The sequence below is a fragment of the Hippopotamus amphibius genome, chromosome 11 (assembly GCF_030028045.1).
Source record: "Hippopotamus amphibius kiboko isolate mHipAmp2 chromosome 11, mHipAmp2.hap2, whole genome shotgun sequence".
In the NCBI taxonomy this organism is placed as follows: domain Eukaryota; kingdom Metazoa; phylum Chordata; class Mammalia; order Artiodactyla; family Hippopotamidae; genus Hippopotamus; species Hippopotamus amphibius.
The window spans coordinates 62,084,447-62,103,510 of record NC_080196.1 but is presented as its reverse complement, the minus strand read 5'-3'; the positions used below and the strand labels follow the sequence as shown (position 1 = coordinate 62,103,510).

At 39.8% G+C, this 19,064-nt stretch overlaps 1 protein-coding gene across 8 annotated transcripts in view; it reads left to right on the top strand.

Moving 5' to 3' along the window:
• KIAA1328 (KIAA1328 ortholog) overlaps positions 1-18,349 on the top strand; it is a 403,500-nt gene extending 385,151 nt beyond the window's left edge. For 7 of the 8 annotated variants that reach the window (XM_057698044.1, XM_057698042.1, XM_057698043.1 and 4 more), the window contains one exon: positions 14,196-18,349. In XM_057698044.1, coding sequence (XP_057554027.1) covers positions 14,196-14,406 — 211 coding nt within the window. In that variant the 3' untranslated portion in view covers positions 14,407-18,349. The remainder of the gene's footprint in view (positions 1-14,195) is intronic. The other variant, XR_009047897.1, reaches the window with a different exon arrangement.
• Positions 18,350-19,064: the final 715 nt, after the last annotated feature.

Genomic DNA, 19,064 nt, shown 5'->3' with positions numbered 1-19,064 from the left:
GTTCTCACTGCTGTGAAACCCCTCTGTGCTCTGCCTCTTCATCCCACTTCCCCAGCCCCTGGCAACCAGTGATCTCTTAACTCTCTCTGTAGTTTTGCCTTTTCCGGATTGTCATATAGATGGAATCATTCAGTATGTAGCCTTTCCAGATTGGCCACTTAGTAATGTGCATGTAAAGCCCCTCCTTGGTTTTTCATGACTTGATAGCTCATTTCTTTTTAGTGCCGAATAATATTCCATTGTCTTGATGTACCACATTTGTTCACATCATTATTTGTCCATTCACCTTGTAAAGGATATCTTGGTTGCTTCCAAATTTTGGCTATCATGAGTAAAGCTGCTATAAACATCTATGTGCAGGTTTTTGTGTGGACGTAAGTTTTCAGCTTTTTAGGGTAGGTGTCAAGGAACATGATTACTGGATCATAGGGTAAGAATATGTTTAGTCTGGTAAGAAACTGCCAAATTGTGTTCTAAAATGGCTGTGCCATTTTGCATTTCCACCAGCAATGAATGAGAGTTCCTGCTGCTCCACATCCTCACCAGCATTTAGTGTTGTCAGTGTTCCAGATTTAGGCCATTCTGATAGGTATGTGGTGGTATCTCATTGTTTTAATTTGCATTTCCCTAATGACATTTACGTGGGCATCTTTTCATATGCTTATTTGCCATCTGTATATCTTCTTCAGAAAGGTGTCTGATCTTTGACCTTTGGTCCATTTTTTAATCAGGTCATTTGTTTTCTTTTTCTTTTTTTAATTAATTTTTATTTATTTATTTATTTATTTGCTGCATTGGGTCTTCGTTGCTGTGCGGGCTTTCTCTAGTTGTGGCAAGTGGGGGCTACTCTTTGTTGCAGTGTGCAGGCTTCTCATTGCGGTGGTTTCTCTTGTTGCAGAGCACAGGCTCTAGGTGCACAGGCTTCAGTAGTTGTGCCACATGGGCTCAATAGTTGTGGCTTGCGGGCTCTAGAGCGCAGGCTCAGTAATTGCGGCACACAGGCTTAGTTTGCTCCGCAGCATGTGGGATCTTCCCAGACCAGGACTCTTAACCCATGTCCCCTGCATTGGCAAGCAGATTCTTAACCACTGTACCACCTGGGAAGCCCAGGTCATTTGTTTTCTTATTATTAAGTTGTAAGTGTTCTTTGTATGTTTTGGATAATGGTCTTTTATCAGATGTGGGTTGTGCAAATATTTTCTCCTAGTCTATGGCTTGTCTTAATCTCTTGACATTGTCTTTTGCACAGCAGAAGTTTTTAATTTTAATGAAGTCCATTTTATCAATTATTTATTTCATGGATAGTGCCTTTGGTGTGGTATTTAAGGCATAATCATTATACCCAAGGTCTTCTAGTGTTTCTCCTGTTTAGCTTCCAGGAGTTTAATAGTTTTGAATTTTACATTTTGAGTTAATTGTTGTGGAAGGTGTAAGGTCTGCGTCCAGATTCGTCTTTTTGCATATGGATATCTAGTTGTTCAAGGCTATCTTTGAGCATTTCTTGAAAAGGTTATCTTTGCTCCATTGTTTTTGCTCCTTTTTCAGAGATCCATTGATTATATCAATACTTAAGTGGGCTGTCTCTTCTGTTTCATTGATCTATCTGTCTATTTTTTTTTTTTTTGCCAATACCACACTGTCTTTATTACCGTAGCTTTATAGTAAGTTGTGAAGTCAGGTAAAGTCAGTCCTCAACTTTTTTCTCCTCCTTCATTTGTGTGTTGTCTGTTCTAGATCTTTTGCCTTTCCACATTAACTTTACAATCAGTTTGTCAATATCCACAAAATAACATGCTGGGATTTTGACTGGAATTGATTATGTTGAATCTGTAGGTCAACTTGTGAAGAACTGACATCTTAACAATATTGTCTTCCTATCCATGAACGTGGAATACCTCTTCATTTGTTTAGTTCTTCTTTGATCTTGTTCATCGGAGTTTTGTAGTTTTCCTCATATAAATCATATACATATTTTGTTAGGTTTATACCTAAGCACTTCATTGTGTGTGTTGGGGGGGGTCGCTAATGTAAATAGTACTGTATTTTTATTTCAAATTCTGTCTTTTCATTTCTACTATATAGGAAAGTAATTGACTTTTTTTATATGTCAACCTTGTATCCTGCAACCTTGGTTATAATTGCTTATTAGTTCCAGGTGTTTTGTTGATTTTTTTGGATTTTTTACATAGAAAATCACGTCATCTGTGAACAAAGACAGTTTTATTTCTTTCTTACCAATCTGTATACACTTTATTTCCTTTTGTCTTAATCATTAACTAGCATTTCCAGTATGATGTTGGAAAGAACTGGTGAGAGGATATTTTTGCCTTGTATCTGAACTTAGTGGGAAATCTACAAGTTTCTCAACATTAAGTATGATGTTAGCTGTAGATTTTTTTTGTAGATATTCATATCAAGTTGAGGAATTTCCCTCTATTCCTAGTTTACTGAGAGTTTTTATCATGAATGGGTGTTGGATTTGTCAAATACTTCTTCTACATCTATTGATATGATGTGTTTTTAACCTATTGATGTAATGGATTACTTTAATGCATTTTTTTAAATGTTGAATCAGCCTTGCATATCTGATATAAATCCCACTTGGTTGAGAATTTTTGCATTTATGCTCATAGAAGATATGGGTGTGTAGTTTCCTTTTCTGGTAATGTCTTTGTCTGGTTTTGGTATTACAGTAATGCTGGCATCATAGAATGTGTTAGGAAGAATTCCCTCTGCTTCTGTCCTCTGAAAAAGTTTGTAGAGAATTGATATAATTTCTTCCTTAAATGTTTCCTAGAATTTACCAGTGAACCAATGTGGACCTTGTGCTTTCTGTTTTGGAAGGTTATTAATTATTGATTCAATTTATTTAATAGGTAAAGCCCTATTCAGATTGTCTGTTTCTTCTTGTGTGAGATTTCGCAGATTGTGTCTTAAGGAATTGTTCCATTTCATCTAGGTTATTACATTTGTGAGCATGGAGTCATTCATAGTATTTTTTGATCATCCTTTCAATGTGCATAGCATCTGTAGTGATATACTTTCATTTCTTTTTTTTAAATATTTTTTTTTATTTGGCTGCATCAGGTCTTAGTTGCAGCACACAGGATCTTCATTGCGGCGCACCGGCTTCTCTCTAGTTGTGGTGTGCGGGTTTTTCTCTCTCTAGTTGTGGCTCATAGGCTCCAGGGTGCATGGGATCTGTAGTTGTGGCGCATGGGTTCCAGAGCGAGTGGGCTCTGTACTTTGCGGCATATGGACTCTCTCTGTAGCTGTGGCCTGCGGGCTTAGTTGCCCCGTGGCATGTGGGATCTTAGTTCCCCAACCAAGGACTGAATCCACGTCCCCTGCACTGGAAGGCAGATTCTTTACCACTGGACCACCAAGGCAGTCCCAATATACTTTCATTTCTAATGTTAGTTATTTGTGCCATCTGTTTTGTTTTTAATTAACCTGGCTAAAGACTTAACAGTTTTATTGATATTTTCAAAAAACTAGCTTTTGGTTTCATTGATTTTTCTCTTTTCAGTTACACTGATTTCTACTCTGCTTCCTATTATTTCTTCTATTCTGCTTACTTTAAATTTTGTTATTAATTTTTATTGGAGTATAGTTGCTTTACAATGTTGTGTTAGTTTCTGCTGTACAGCAAAGTTAATCAGCTATATGTATACATATATCCCCTCTTTTTTGGATTTAATTTGCTCTTCTTTTTCCAGTTTCCTAAAGTGGACACTTAGATGATTGATTTTAGATTTCTTTCTTTCTAATGTATGCATTCAATGCTGTAAATTTCCCTCTAAGCACTGCTTTCACTGCATCCCACAAACTTTAATGTTATTTTTTCATTTTTATTTAATTCAAAATATATTTTATCTTAAGATTTCTTCTTTGACCCATCTGTTATTTAGAAGTGTGCTGTTTACTCTCCATGTATTTTGGGATTTTCCAGTTATCTTTCTGTTATTGATTTCTAATTTAATTCCATTGTGGTCTTAAGGGCAGACGTATGATTTCTATGATTTCTGTTTTTTCCAGTTTATTAAGATGTGTTTTATGGCCCAGAATGTGTTCTATCTTGGTGAATGTAAAGTTAATTTTTGTATAAGCTGTGAGGCTTATGCTAAAGTTTTGGTTTGTTTTTGTTTTTTTTTTTTATATGACATCTAGTTGTTGCAGCATCATTTGTTGAAAAGATTATCCTTTCTCCACTAAAATGACTTTACATTTGTAGAAACCTCAATTGATCATATTTGTGTTGGTATATTTCTGGACTCTCTGTGTTTTTCTATTGATCTGTCTATTTATTCTTCACTAATACCACCTTGTCTGGTTAATGTAGCTTTACATTTTCCAAAATTATTGTGGCTATTTTAGTACCTTCTTCTTCCCTGTAAGGAACTGTCTTAGATGAAAATGTAAATATTATACAAATTATAAATATAATAGCATGACTAAAAGATTTTTTGTGCCTTTTAATATGTTATATTAAAATTGTTCTTCATTAGAGGATCTCCCATATATATACTCATTGACTTTCTGGTACAGTCTTTAGCCTCCCTCCAAGGTGTACTGATTTTGCATAGTATTCACTCTATGGCTTATATGCACTTCAAGAAGAAATATATTAAATTAGGGTTAGCAGAGTCCTTTTGTGACAGCACTTCTGTTGAATAGAGAACAAGAGATAGAAAGATAAGGTTCTAAGTATTACCCTCAATCCTGTGTCTGCACATATCTGACTTTCTTTCCATCTATGTGAGTAGTTCTCCTGTGAGGTCTGCAGTCTCATTGGCAGGTTCAAGACCACCCTTTTTTCTTAACTAACCTTTTTGCTGATGTTTGACAAGTGATGTGACGCACTTACAAAATATGCTGTATCATCTATTTTTCAGAAACCTGAATGCCAACCTAGGTTTGCTTTAGCAATTAAAAAGTAGAAAACTTTTGAGAGGAACTGTTTTAGGATTCTTGAAAAGACCTATTTTAGGACTCCTAGCCCAGTGTGGTAATTGGTTATCCTTCTACCTTCTTTATAAATTCATTCTTTCTTAAGTTGGTACTATCCCTTTTCTCCCACTGAGGTAATAATAATATATAGGGATATAAGGAACCATAAGAAGGATTATAAGCAAATATTTCCTATAAATACAGATGTTCTAAACCCTAAAATAATCATAAAAATCTAATTTAAAAGTAAATATAAAGAATAATACTATATAACCAGGCAGAATATATTCTAGTAATTAAAATATGGCTACTATTTTGGAAGCCAAAAGTAGAATATTTCTTAACAATATATCAAAGAAGAAAAAGTGTATTACTGCCTCAGTATATACTTAAAAGTTACTTAGTAAAATTAATTTTTCATTCCTGATTTTAGTAAGCCAAAAGAGAAAATACTTCTTAATATAATAAAGAATATCTAATGGGATATACTTAATATTGAAAAAATAGAATAATTCCTGTTAGATCAGAATTATACGAAGGTGGCTATAAAACTTGTAGTTTTAGCATTGTCCTGGAAGTTCTGGCCAATACAATAATATAAGAAAAAATAATACAAATATGGGAAAACACATAAACCTTACGATTATCTGTATTCGATATAATATTCACCCATAAAACCCATAAAAATCAATTGGAAAAATAATTTAAAGAATTGCAAGTTCAATAATGTACAAAACTCAGTCACTATCAGGCCTTCCCTATCAGTCCAGTGGTTAAGACTCTGCTCTTTCAATGCAGAAGGTGCAGGTTCCATCCCTAGTCAGGGAACCACATGCTGCGTGATGGGACCAAAGAAAAAAACTCAATTACTATAAATCTTGATACCAACATTAGCTATTTAAAAGATAAAGTGGGGAGGGGAAAACTCATTTATAATAGCAGTGAAAAAGCTCAGAAATTTCTAATAATAAACCTAGAAATTTATGGAACCTCTCTACAAATATATTTCTAGCTAAGATGATTAATTGAGCGCTTGTCTTTATCTCTTCTATTTCCTGAGACACCAGTAAGATGAGAGTAAATGAATGTTTTTAAAAGTATAAATCCACAAGAATAAATGGGAGAAGAGTCATCAATATACCAGAGATTTATATACATTTTTGGAAAATGGAGAATGAATAGAAGATTAGTACCTTACTAGATAGGACAGAGGAAGTTACCACATAGAAAGCACTGAGAAGGGTATTCAAATGAAAAGAGATTGATGACACAGAACTTTGTGAAAGTTTGGGAATTAGAAGCAACATGAACAATAAAGAGTGGTGATATGGAGTAGAACTAAAAATAGTATGAGGTGGACATTTGAAGCAAGAATCAAAAAACCCAGTACTCCTGCCACAGTGCCGTATATGGATTATTAGTCCCAGATAAAAGACTGGAGATGAATTCTCTGGAGAAATTCAGTAAAAAAGACTCAGGAATGTCATGTACTTTGGAAGATTAGATGAGCGCTGAAAATGGGGTGAATTCAAAGTCTACAAATGGAAAAGGTCGACCTCCCCTGTCCCAGAAGTAGACCATATCTCCCTCCCAGAATACTAAAAGATTCTTCTCTGAAGAAGCTTAATAGCCCCGGAAAAAAGACCTCCAAATACTGACATGAAGTGGCACATGCACTTTGGAGAGCAGTCTGGCAGTTCCTTAAAACATTAAACACAGCATTTGCAATCCCACCCTTAGATATCGACCCAAGAGAAGTGAAAACATATGTTTACTAAAAACACATACATGACTGTTTATCGCAGCACTATTCACAATAGCCAAGAGACAGAGACAACCCAATATCTATCATGTGATGAGAGATAAATAAAATGTGGTATATCCATACTGTATCATATTATTTGGCAACAAAAAGGAATGAAATAGGGAGTGACTGCTGATGGGTACAGGGTTTCTTTGGGGGGGGGGGCGGGCAATGAAATGTTCTCAGATTACGTTATGATAGTTGCACAACTCTGCTACACTAAAAACCACTGAGCTGTATGCTTTAAATAGGTGTACTCTTCTGTATGTGTATTTTACCTCAATAAAACAGTTTAAAGTTTATAAAGAAGCTATCAGTCGCATTGAATGCTGGCGAGACATTGTGTAAAACAAGGACTACAAAATGTCCACTGGTTTTAGCAGCACAGAAGTCATTGGTGAATTTGTTGAGTTCAATTTTAATGTAGTAGCAAAAGATGAAAGCCAGTTTGGAAAAAAATGAGAAATGGTGTGGCTATGGAAATGAGAGAATGTCTTAAGTGCTCTTAGTTATATAGTAAACAGGAAAAGATTGAAGGTTCTAGAGTGGATAGTCAATACTAAAAGTTTCCTAAGAAGCATAAATGGAGTCATTAGCCTTCTCTAAGAGAAAGATCACTTCCTTCAATATAAAAGGAAGAAATGATTGGTGCTGAAAGACTTGTAAACATGACAAAGTGACAACAATTTCTCTTTAATGACCTCCTTTCTCTGAAGTGGGAAGCAAGGCCATCTGTTTAGAATAAATTGTGAGAAGGGGAAATGAGAAGAGCAGAACAGCTGGTTAGAGAAATACAGTAGCTCTGTTAGAAAATGTTTAGCACCCACTTAAGATTAGTGACTAGGAATCTATTTTGGATCTGCTCTTTGTTGGCTCCTTTCTTTGATTTGGTTTTATTTACACTAAGTTTTCCAACTATAATTCACAGAAAAGGCAGACATTTGGATTCATGCAGTATTATGATTTTGCCAGATTTAGGGGAGGGGACATTTTTTAAGAGCATTGTTAAAAGAGTGTTTGGAAGGCTGCACCATGAAGTTCAAATTGAATAAGAGATAAAGGGTTAGGAAGAAAGTACACTATTAATGGTCCCACCAGGACAGAGATTTTAGCTATCTTGTTCACAACTTTATTCCCAGTTCTTAGAACAATGATTGCTTGAATTGGTGGTTCATTGAGACCAATGGGCAGAGATAGTGGGAATAGTTGGAAAAACAAGCCTGAAGGTAAGATGTGGGCATCAAGAAGTAGTGGAATGTTTGAATTATTATATTCAGAAGAGATGCCGTTTTAATTGGTCACAAGTTCCTGGATATAAAAAGAAAGGCTTGCTGAGAAAGTCTTTGACCTGAGAGGTCAAAGAACTATGTCAGTGTGTCGGCTGAGTGTCATTCATGTAATGCTGACATTAGCAGGGATGATGGTAACAGCTGAATTGAAGGAGAGGCTGAATCAAGTGCCATCATCAGTGACTGAGAGTGAATGGGTAAAGAGATGATATACATGAAGAGAGGCTGAGGGTGGTAGAGCAGATGACAGAATCCTCAGAGCACTAGGAGTTTCCTGAGAGAGAGGGAGAATAAGGATCAAAAAGCAAAAATGGAAGCAATGATGATCCAAATACTTTGCATATTAACAGTTCTCACTGAGAAGCACGTAGAGGAAACATTGACCTCAGGAAAGAGCCAAGTTTCAGTTAAAATAGGAGATGGAGGAAGTACTCTAAGAGAGTACAAAATACAGCTGAGCACTGGGGGCATGTGAAGGGTTGGGAGAAAGAGAGTAAAACTATAGAACATAATGAGAACAGCAGTACTTTGGTAACATGATGAACTGGGGTAGAGAATACCGTTTGGGCATTGACTGAAGAAAGGAATGAGATACATAGCTGATTTAGTCTCAAAAGACCTTGGACCTAACTTAAGTGCTCTTCAATAGGGGATTGGTTAAATTAAGAATGCATCCAGGAGACGAAGTAATCAGAAATCATTAAAAATAGTGTTATAAAAAACTGATATGGAAAAAATATTCCCAATATATTAAATGAAAAAGTAGTTTACACAATCTATATGTATATTGTCCTTTTTTATAAAAGGAGGACAAGAAGAAATGGATGAGTAATACTTTCATGCTGTTTGAAATATATTGTAATTTTTTTAAAAGACTAGCTGTCCAAAGATCCAAAAAACTGCCTATGGAGAAAGGTGCTAAAACTTAAACTATAAAACCATTCATTTTTTCAACAAATGTTTAGCTCCTACCTTGTGTCAGATACCATTCTTGGCACCAGAGATAATAACATAAAATAATGACCCTACTCTTGTAACTATTGAAAGAGAAAAGTAAATAAGCAAGAGCTGAGAGAGGAACATCCTAAGCAGAGGACTCAACACATGCACAGGCTCAGAGGTAGCAATCAAGCATACCAGCGGGCTTTTGGCAACCCTGAGCAGCTGGGTTGTTGGGGAGGAGTGGAACTTAGAGAAAAAAAATGAGAGCTCTGTTTTAGATAATTTGCAGTGCCTGTCACACATCTGAGTGGAGAGAGCAGGCAACAGTTGGGTGTATGAGTCTGAAACTCAAGAGCAAGGTTAGATTTTAGAGCTATACATTTAGGAGTCGTTGATATATTGATGTTATTAAAAGTCATAAGGATGAATGGAATTACCTAAAATATGAGAACTAAAGATTAAGCCCTGGAACGTTCCATCATTTAAAAGGTAGGAGAAGAGGAGGTTAATCAGGAGAGGTCTACTGAAATCACCAAAGGTGAAAAAAGAGAGTGGGAGGGCAAAGCTCCTGCATCGCATTTGGCTTTTCATCCAGTGCAGCTTATGGACTGGACCTTGAAACTGTTTCATTTCCTGGCCTTGTGTGCTAATATTCTCAGACACCGTGTCAGACTGTCCCTTTCTTGAGTTGGTGGCATGGAGCCAACTCAGGTCTTCAGAGGCTACATCCTCCCCTGGATGTCTAAGTATCTTGCTAGCTCAGAAGCAAACAAAACTGCAAAGAGAGCTCTAAGAGGACAGAATTAATTTTCTAGCACTGCCAAGTTCACTTTACTTCCTGGATGGGACTGGCAGGTAGACTAAGTAAGCCTTCTGCTTATCACCTCTCCATAATGAAGCTATTAAAGTCAACCTGTGCACCTAGGTAACTCATGAGTCCTGGCTCTGTGAGGTACCAAGGCAAGAAAGGCCAACATAGTTTATGCTTGTGCCTAAAATAAAGTGAGTTTTTCAAGGGATGGTATTTTATGGATTTGAGTAAGTTGTATGTCCCTTTAAATTATTTGAGCACCAAACATCCCCATCAGGGTCAGGCCAAGTTAGTCAACGTCATAGCCTCCTGTCATGTGTCATCTCAGCAAACTAAGGCACACTGCTCACAGAACACAATTTGATAAACGCACTGCTCTTTGCTGGAATTTAGTACAAAATACCATGGGAATTCATTTTTTATTTTGCTTTATTGCATGTATAATTCTGGTGTAAAATTGAGTAATTTCTCAAGCTTTGGTTTTCAAAATAATCTTTGCTATTTTGTTGCTTTTTAATCTGCCAGATTATTTGGTCTTTCCTAATAGCAAAAGTACTGTTAAAAGATTTATTGAGCAAAATGAGGTGTCCCTGAAATCTGAGTCCCTGCCTACCACAGACTTTCTGATTCTTCTGCCAGAGTGTAACCCATGATTGAATGTGGCTTCAAGACAAATGGAATTTTTATGATAACAGCAGAACCGTGAAGATAAGCCTTTGTACTTTAGGGTAGATTAAATTGTTGTTGAAAAGCTAGCCAATTGAATAGGAGTATGGGAGCGTTCACACTGAGTTACAACTAATCATACTATGCTTTTAAAATAAAATGTAGTCGGAAACAGCAACCATTTTCTTCTTTCACTTTTCCTTTAGTTACACATCTTATTTATCTTGATGGAAAGATCAAAGATATATTAATCTAGGAAATCAAGGAGCCTGGGTTAAAAACCACTCGGCTCTGCCACTGAGCTGCTGTGTGACTCCCTGCAGCTCACTTATACCTCTCTGGGTCTCTGTTTCTTCATTGATAAAATAAGAGAATCATTCCAAATTACGTCTAAGACCCATTCTTCAGTGCGTGGGCCTTACTGGTGTTTGCCAATATCCACTTCTTCTCTCTTCTGTACCATAACTGGTTCTGGCCAATCAGATGTAAGAAGTGTTATGTCACATCCAGGCTGTGGAAAACCTTTGTAAGATTCTTCAGTTTCTCTTCCCTGCTAAAACAATAGAGAAGCTCACATGTTAGACAGTGGAGCCACTGTCTGCCTAGACCTACTTCGAACACATAGGAGAAGCATGTGATATATTTGAGTTGTGTTAAGCTATTGGAATTTCAAGGTTAATTTGTTTCTGCTGCACAACCTAACTTATCCTGACTAATACAGCAGATCTAACTTTCTATGGTGTTGTAGGTCACTCTTTCCATATTACAAAGTTTTTTTTTTTTTTACTATATTGTATGTGAATAAAAGTACTATGAAGAAATTTAATGCCCACAACTTTTTTCAAATGATTAAATAAGTTGGTACCTATTAAAACAGTCTTTAAACTCAAAGTCTTATAGGCTTTCCATTGTTTCTGATTTTAAAAAAACTTAGTGGTCCACATGAAGAGATAAATATTACCACAAGATTGCCTTGTGTCTCCAAGAAAAGTTCACACAAAGCCTATTCCTTGAGCACAAAGTAGGTCTGTCTTGCTTATAAACAAACTTACTTGGAAACTGTTCCTCAACTCACTGGCTTACACCTCAAACAAAGATGTTTTGGTTGAACACAGAAACCCATTGTTTTTAATGACAGAGACAATTGTATTGAAACATCGGCTTGATGCTGTGAGGATGAAAGCTGCAAAAAAAAATTCTGATAAAAGGGATTTCAACTTATAGGTTTTCATACCACAGAAAAAAATATGACATTTCCATGCCTGAGACAGAAGTCTGATCCTGCCTGGGGCTTAAGGGCAGGGTGAGCTATGTAACTTACAAGACCAGTGTAAAATGAAAAATGCTTGTTCAAAAAGTAGGATGAAAAAATGCAGTTAAAGGTACTAAACTACAAAGCATTTTCCTTTAAGAAGAAATTTATGAAACAGGTGATACATGAATAATATGATAAACCTGCAGGTAGCAAAAAAAATAATATTTTGATGTCATAATTTCATATAATATAATAAATAGTAATACTTTATGTGATAACTTGGTTGATCATAAGATTTTTCATGTTTCCTCAAATTCATTTATTAGATCATCAAGTTTATACTTTTGGCAATTTTATTTTAAGTGATATAATTAAAAGCAGATTAGTTGCTCTTGGCAAATGAAAGATCGCACATAAATTTTGGCAATTTTTAATTTTGAGAAAGAGCTTTCTGCTGATGCACCTGACACTGGAACTGTTAAGAATATTTTATAGGCTGTGGCATTTGGATAGATTTGTGATAAATCATTTCAAAATACAAATTTTAGTACACCTAGAGCTGATGATTCTTATAGAACGATTTTTTTTAAAGATTTAACTCTTCATGCCCATTAGTTTCATGTATGTATATAAATTAAATTTGTACAATGCCATTTTAATGTTTTCTCTGGCATTTCCTGTAACTTGTAGAGGTCATACAAGAAATGGAAAGTCATCTAATAGTTTGTAGGTAATTCAAATTGCCTATTATGCTTTTTGCTACTGTATCTTAAATTACAAAGAAAAAATTAATTTTAAAAGTGTATTCCTCGTTAATTTGTTCATTTGAAGCTGCATATAACAACAATGTTCTTTTTCATCAAATGCAATAATCTTTATATTTAATTTCTATTTCTCAGCCTGTGGGTATTTGCTTTGCAATGTTGCAGCAATTTTTAAAGCCAGAGATTCTAAACTCTATGAAGAATTCTCATATCTCTTTGATATGCTATATTACAATGTCAATGTGTATATGCTTTTATTTTGTAATACTTTACTGATGTTTACTGCCTAAACACTAGCAGTTCCTATTCCAGTGCTCAGGCCAGAGAGCTAATATTTCTGCTTTAGGGGTAAGCTCTGGGAAGACAGGCACGCCAGCCTCGCACCACTGCCACCACCACTGCTGCTTCTGCCACCATCACCACCACTGCTCTGGGGTCCTGTACCATCCCAGACTATTTCTGGCGTGAACGTGCACACCAGGCCAGCAGCCAGCTGTTTGGCATACACACTGTGCTGTGGGCCAGAACCCACACGTGCGTGCCCAGCATATCTCCTCTGCTCACACACATGCTCTTTTGTCCCATCAGACTTTATCTCTAAAAGGCATGGTCAAAGATTAGATCACTAAGAATTTCAAGACAGCAACAGTGGAGCACTGAACCAAGTGCAGGGCCCTGTGCAGCTGTAGAAGTCATATGTGCCCTGCTTGAGGCTTCACGTTCTATCCATTGAAATTACTTGACCCCTTGTCTGAGTGAATATGGAGGGAGGTATTTTTATGCCTTTGTCGTTCAGTCCTGGAAATACATACAATGGGGCGTGGATGAGGGTGTCATTGACCGTAATTAGTTTCTCTGTCTCTAAACTGCTCCAAGCTTACACTTTTTGATAAAAATGCTGGACACTAAGGCACTCCTTCTTTAAGAGGGATCTCTTTAGTTTCACATAAGGGTTCTTTTTACCAAGATTCTAGAGAAAGTGGAAGTAGTATAGCAGGAAAAAACTAGCATTTATTGAGAACTTATCACATGTTAATTTATACCAACTCATTAATTTAATCCTAACAGTTCTGTTGGTCCCTTACACATGACAAACTGAACTGAGAGACTGAATAACTTTCCCAAGATCACAGAGCTTGCACGTGGTAGAGCAGAGATTTCAACCAAGTCTGTCTGGCTGCAAAGACTGAGAGACAGCTTTAGTGTCCTGTGTACGAGCGCTGGAAGCAAGTGACCTGGGTTCAAATCCTGACTCTGGTGTAGCGGCTTCTTCTCATGAGACAAGTTACTTCTCTGAGCTGTGGTTTCCTCATGTATATAACGGGGATCCGAGTACTACAGTATCTACCTCACAGGGTTGTGCAGAGGGTTAAAGGAAAATGAGGTACATGTAAAGCACTGAGAACAGTGCCTAAGCTTGATAAACACAATGAACATGGCTCCTAGTATTGCTACTGTTACCGTGATTCCTTTGCCCCGCTGCTGGTCTCTCTTCACGGGTTAGAGAAGGATGTCAGTAGTCAGCAGAAAAGAAGAGCTTAGAGACAGACAGACAGCAGGGCCCCTCTGTGTTTACCTTCCCTCACTTCCCCCTCTTGCATGTGAGGTGATCTGTGATCTGATTCTTGCCCTGGGCAGCCCATCTCTGTGGGCTTTTTGGATTTTAATATTCTACTGATCTGATCATTTTCTGTCTGGGTTGTTTGTGTTACAGGTATGAGACATCTCTGTTGGATTTAGTTCAATCTCTGAGTCCAAAGACTGCTTCCAAACCCCGGCCCCATCGCTCCAGAGAAGCTGGGTCATGGAATCACAGTACTCGCCGACTCAGTCCTCTAAAATCAACCTGCAACAAGACGAGGGCAGGCAGGACCCCTGAAGACCTGGAGGAGAATCAGATTCTGGAAGATATCTTTTTCATTTGACGCTGAAGCACATGCTGCAAAATTTCCATCAGAAATGAGTGGGTGTTCTTATATACTGATCTAGGATTTTAAATGATTTGACTACAACATAATTGTGTCTCTCCTTTCACAGGGCTCTATCTCACTAGCATCCTGTTATGTATCAAATATAGAAATCATTCGAACAACCAGGGATATTTCTGATCAGACCAATCAGTAGATAACATTAAGGTCGATGCGGGTGGAGGGCAGTAGCTTTTCTATGCCAAGCAGGGATTAGAACAGTAACATGGGACACGTTCTGCATGGCAGGGGCCTTTGCATACTCAGCCTCAGTCAAGAGTGTTTCCTCCTCAATATTTGCTGGAAGAGGTTGGCCCTCTTTTGTACACAAGGGAAAACTTTCCACTGAAAGATGCCTCTAGTTTAAACGTAGCCCCTTTCTAACGTCATTTCAGAAAGATGGGCCCTTTTACCTCTCCACACTGTCTTCTTACCGCTTACCTCTTTCTAAGTGCAGTCGGTTCATTCCGAGGTTGGAGTTGGTGCCCCTCCCATCACAAGCATCCCTGAGGGCCAAGGTGAGGCAGCAGCATCAGCCTGGCAGCTGCCCGCCCCCTCACCAAAAGGGCTGAATGAGCTGCAGGGAGGCCCCCCAGCCCTTGGGAACTGGCATCAGGTTACTCGAGAGAGTGCTGCCTTAGTGGAGGCACCGGCCTGAAATGCTTGTCCTACCATTTGCCATTGCCCAGGATAAATAAGAGCACTCTCTAGTATCTTTCATGGACCCAAGTGTCTGTCTTATTTGCCCTTGTGAACGTCCCATCAGCTGCTGCAGGCTGACAGGCTTCCCCTGGCCTCCCCTCTCTCTCCATGTGAAGCCAAGGCCCTGGTTGACCAGGCCTTGTATGCACTCTGCTCAAGGCCACTGTCTCATGACCCCAAAGAACCACCTCCACGTGCCAGATAATGTTCCACCACCCCAAGCGGAGTCTCCCCCGTTCTCCCACTGGGCCTCACAGAGAAAGCCCGTGGAAGAAGTACACTCGGAACCTTGTACACCTTCTGCCCTCCTGTCCGGCAGAGCTCTGGAGGTGGGTCCCCCAGCTTACAGTGGGTCCAGTGGCCTCTCAAGCTGATGGGCAGTAGGATGAGCCTGGCAGAGCCAGTGAGTTTAAAACCTTCCGGTCGTTGGGAGCAAGGGGAAGGTACGTATTACTTGATGACTTTATTTGGTGTGAAGGATGTTGCTTTCTTCTTTCTCCCTTTCACCAACCCCTGGCCTGACCTGAGACCAGGCCTGTCAGTCATTATTGGTGGCCAGTGTCAGACCGTGCAGGGCAGCCTGCGCTTAATGAGGCTGCGTGGCTTCCCTGAGGTCTTTACCAAAACGAGACAATTTCAGTGTATAGAAGCCTTCTGGAGCAGCTTCCCTGTCTGGATCAATCCAAATCTCACTGTCTCTTCAGACTGAGGCCCTGTCACCTCCACCCAGCCTTCCTTCACTTTGATCTTTCTGTTCTGTGGAGGAGAGAAGAATATAGCCTACCAACACCATATTCTTAATCCGAGGTAAATATCAGGTCAGGACAAACTAGTTGTAGCCATTCAGTTGAAAGGTTGAAAATTATTGCAGATTACAATTTCCTCCTAAAGTTCACCCCTGTGAAAGCAACTGAATCAGTTTGATCCCATTCTAAAAGCCTTTGGAAAATAGAGCTTTCTTTGGTGTAGCAAAAAAAAAAAAAAAAAAAAGGTGGAAACAAACTGAGAGCACTTGGCCATTTTCTCAGTTACAGTTGGGCTTCCAGAGCTCTCTTTTCCTCGCCGTGTGTCGTGACCACCCTAAGTGCACCCAAGCCCTTGGGTCACCCGTAACCACACTTTCCCATCTTGGACCTCAATGTCCTTACGGCACTCTGGAGTACGAGGATGCCAGAAAGACCAAGAAAAGGCTTGTGATTTCTTCAAGAGGATTGTTTGCCTTTAGAAGAATCATAAACGGGATCTAAACTAAAGGCTTTCGGGGGTTATATACCACAAAATGGAGCTTAATTGCTTCTTTCCCTCTCCTGAATGAGCAGTTTGGAAGAGCAAAGATGGATTTTCAGCAGAGCATCTATCAACCTATTTTTCATAAACCACATTCCCCCCACCAGTTGCCCTTCTCTATCCCTTAGGCATTTCCTGGGTGTCAGGGCAGTAGGATGTGAATTTGTGTCTAGTCTAATGTCTTCATTATGAATTGAACAGTATATGTTAACATTTTCATCTGTGTCTCACTTTGAGATCTATATATGTATATATGAAAAGGTTGTTGTAGAGCCTCGAGGCTTTTGTAGAGCCTGGAGGCGTAACCTAATTGCAGACTAACCTGCCAAGGGAGAGGGTCTGGCATACAGGAATCTGCCTTTCCTCCCTATTAAGCGCTCCCAACAGTGACTGGCTGGGATGTGCTTGCCCAGCCCCCAGCCAGTTCCCCCAGGCGAGACTGGACACGTGCTGGGGATGCTGCAGGTAGTGTCACCACAGGGCCTACCTGCCTCCCACTGCTCTCGGGGAGAAACACCAGCTAATATTTGCAAAACAGGAGAGGACAAATGCCCATTGAAGCTCCTTAAGTAGGGCCCAAAGTGCTTGATCTAGAAAACCAAAGTCAGTCAGGAAAAGCTTTTTCGGACAGTCACCCTTCCAGGAGGCACACTTGTGTTTACAAACCTGACCTCCATGGGGGGGGACTTGTCTAGAGCACCCCGAATGTCATGGGGAGGGAGGGCCCTCTCCTCCAGAGCCACTCCTTTCACTTGGCACTGCTTTCAGCACCGTTGTTCACATGAGAGATTTGCTGGTCAGAAACCCTGGGGAGGGGACAGGCCTAAAGGAGCAGAGCTCGACCAAGTCTGCCATCATTAGGGAGGTGGAGACATGGCAGGCTCCTCCCAGCTCACACTTCATCCCTGCATTCAGAGTGTGTTAGTCTTAATGTGGGCAGATGTTTATATACATATGAGGTTTGGGGTAATAACTTATCTCCATGGCTATTTTCCCCATGTGGTTTGATACTGAGTTGTCCCTTGAACATCCCTCATCCGATAAGTGGAGGATAGCTTGAAAGCAAGAGCAGAGCCTCTGGTTGTCAAAGTGTGCTTTCTCCTAGTACTCGTTAAAACAATAGGAAAGGAGGTAGTTTGCCACATCCTATAGGTTTTCCTGGCTGACTCCAGTTCACTCCCGTCCCATAAACACCAAGCCTCCTCTAGGCTGTGTGGTCACTAGAATGGGAGGTTCATGCACACCTCTGAGATCCTTCTGTGTACCTTTTCCCAAAACTGCTCAGCAAAGAAATATCGGCACTGCGATGCAGGAAAAATAGTCCTGCCTAGTTGGCTTTAGGTGCTGGGAGAAAGTAGGCAAGGGCTTGAGTGCCTGCAGTGTCCAGTTCTGAGATCACACCTATGGATTCAACCAAGACAGCCAGAGACCTTATCCTGTCCATGCTCCCCTAGCCAGCCTGGCACCTCCCCCTGAACCAGGAGGCTTTGCAGCTGCCCCTCAGAGACAGAGGTGGCGAGAACAAAATCATCACTTAACTGGCTCCCAAGCTGAAAATGAACTAAGTAATGTTTGCCCCAATTGTAATTAGCTTACGCTTGAGTCTAGGAACAAAGCTAGAGTTGAGCGGGGTGAGGGTGACACCCTGGTCCTCAGAGAAAGAATAACCTGGCAGCTAGAGAGCCAGTTTCATAAATGAGTAACCAGCTACACAGTTCCTCAGAGTTTCTCAGAGCTGCTGTTCAAGGTGGGCTGTTCCTAAGCCCCTAGGGTTCTATCCTTCCACTCAGAAGTGGGACCTTCTCCCCTCTCAGGCTTCAGCTTCATAGCTGTTCCCCTCCTGCCTATCTCCACCACATGCACACTCAGAATTGAGCACCTAGAAAATGCCCAGGCCCCTTTTTCCCTCCACTCCTCCCCCCCCCGCCCATAATCCCATCACCTTCCAGAGTCACAGAATGCTATGGCTGGATTGTACCTTAGAGTCCATGTAATCCATCACTTTCATTTTACAGATAAGAAAGTTCAGAGAAAAGTGAGTTCTCACATCCTGTCAGTGGCAGGTCTAGCTGCCAAGCTGGTACCCTCCCCACTGCAGGACATCACTACCTTGGTCTGGTGTTCGAAGATGAACGCTTTTAAGGATCTCAACTAGGACTGAACATTCCACCACTATCTCTTGGACATGAGCTCTTACAGACTGCTTGGGCCAAGGCAGGCAGAAATGCAGCACGTCCATTCCTCAGGGGGTTTTTAGGTCAGTAACCCTCAAGTAGTAAGTGTTGCTGTTTGGAACTTCTTTCTGTTCATGGAGGTGGAGACCACGGGAAGCCTATCTAAAGAAATATCCCTGGGGAAAAAAGTTAATCTCTCCAGCTGGCATAATGGACATCCCTGTCTTCTCTAAATAGTAAGGGCTGTTTCAGCCCTAGTTAAGACTTCTTCTGAAAAGACGGTGGCCAAAATGAGGGTGAGGCCCACCTTCAGTTGGAGGGGGAGGTGGCAGGTATACTAGTAAAAGCAGTAGGAATGACCTGTATCACATGTTGCCAATGAGGCAACCACTGCTTTGTCCCTGCCCTGCCAAAACCCAAGGCTTGTCTCCATCAGTGCCCTTGGCCAGTCGA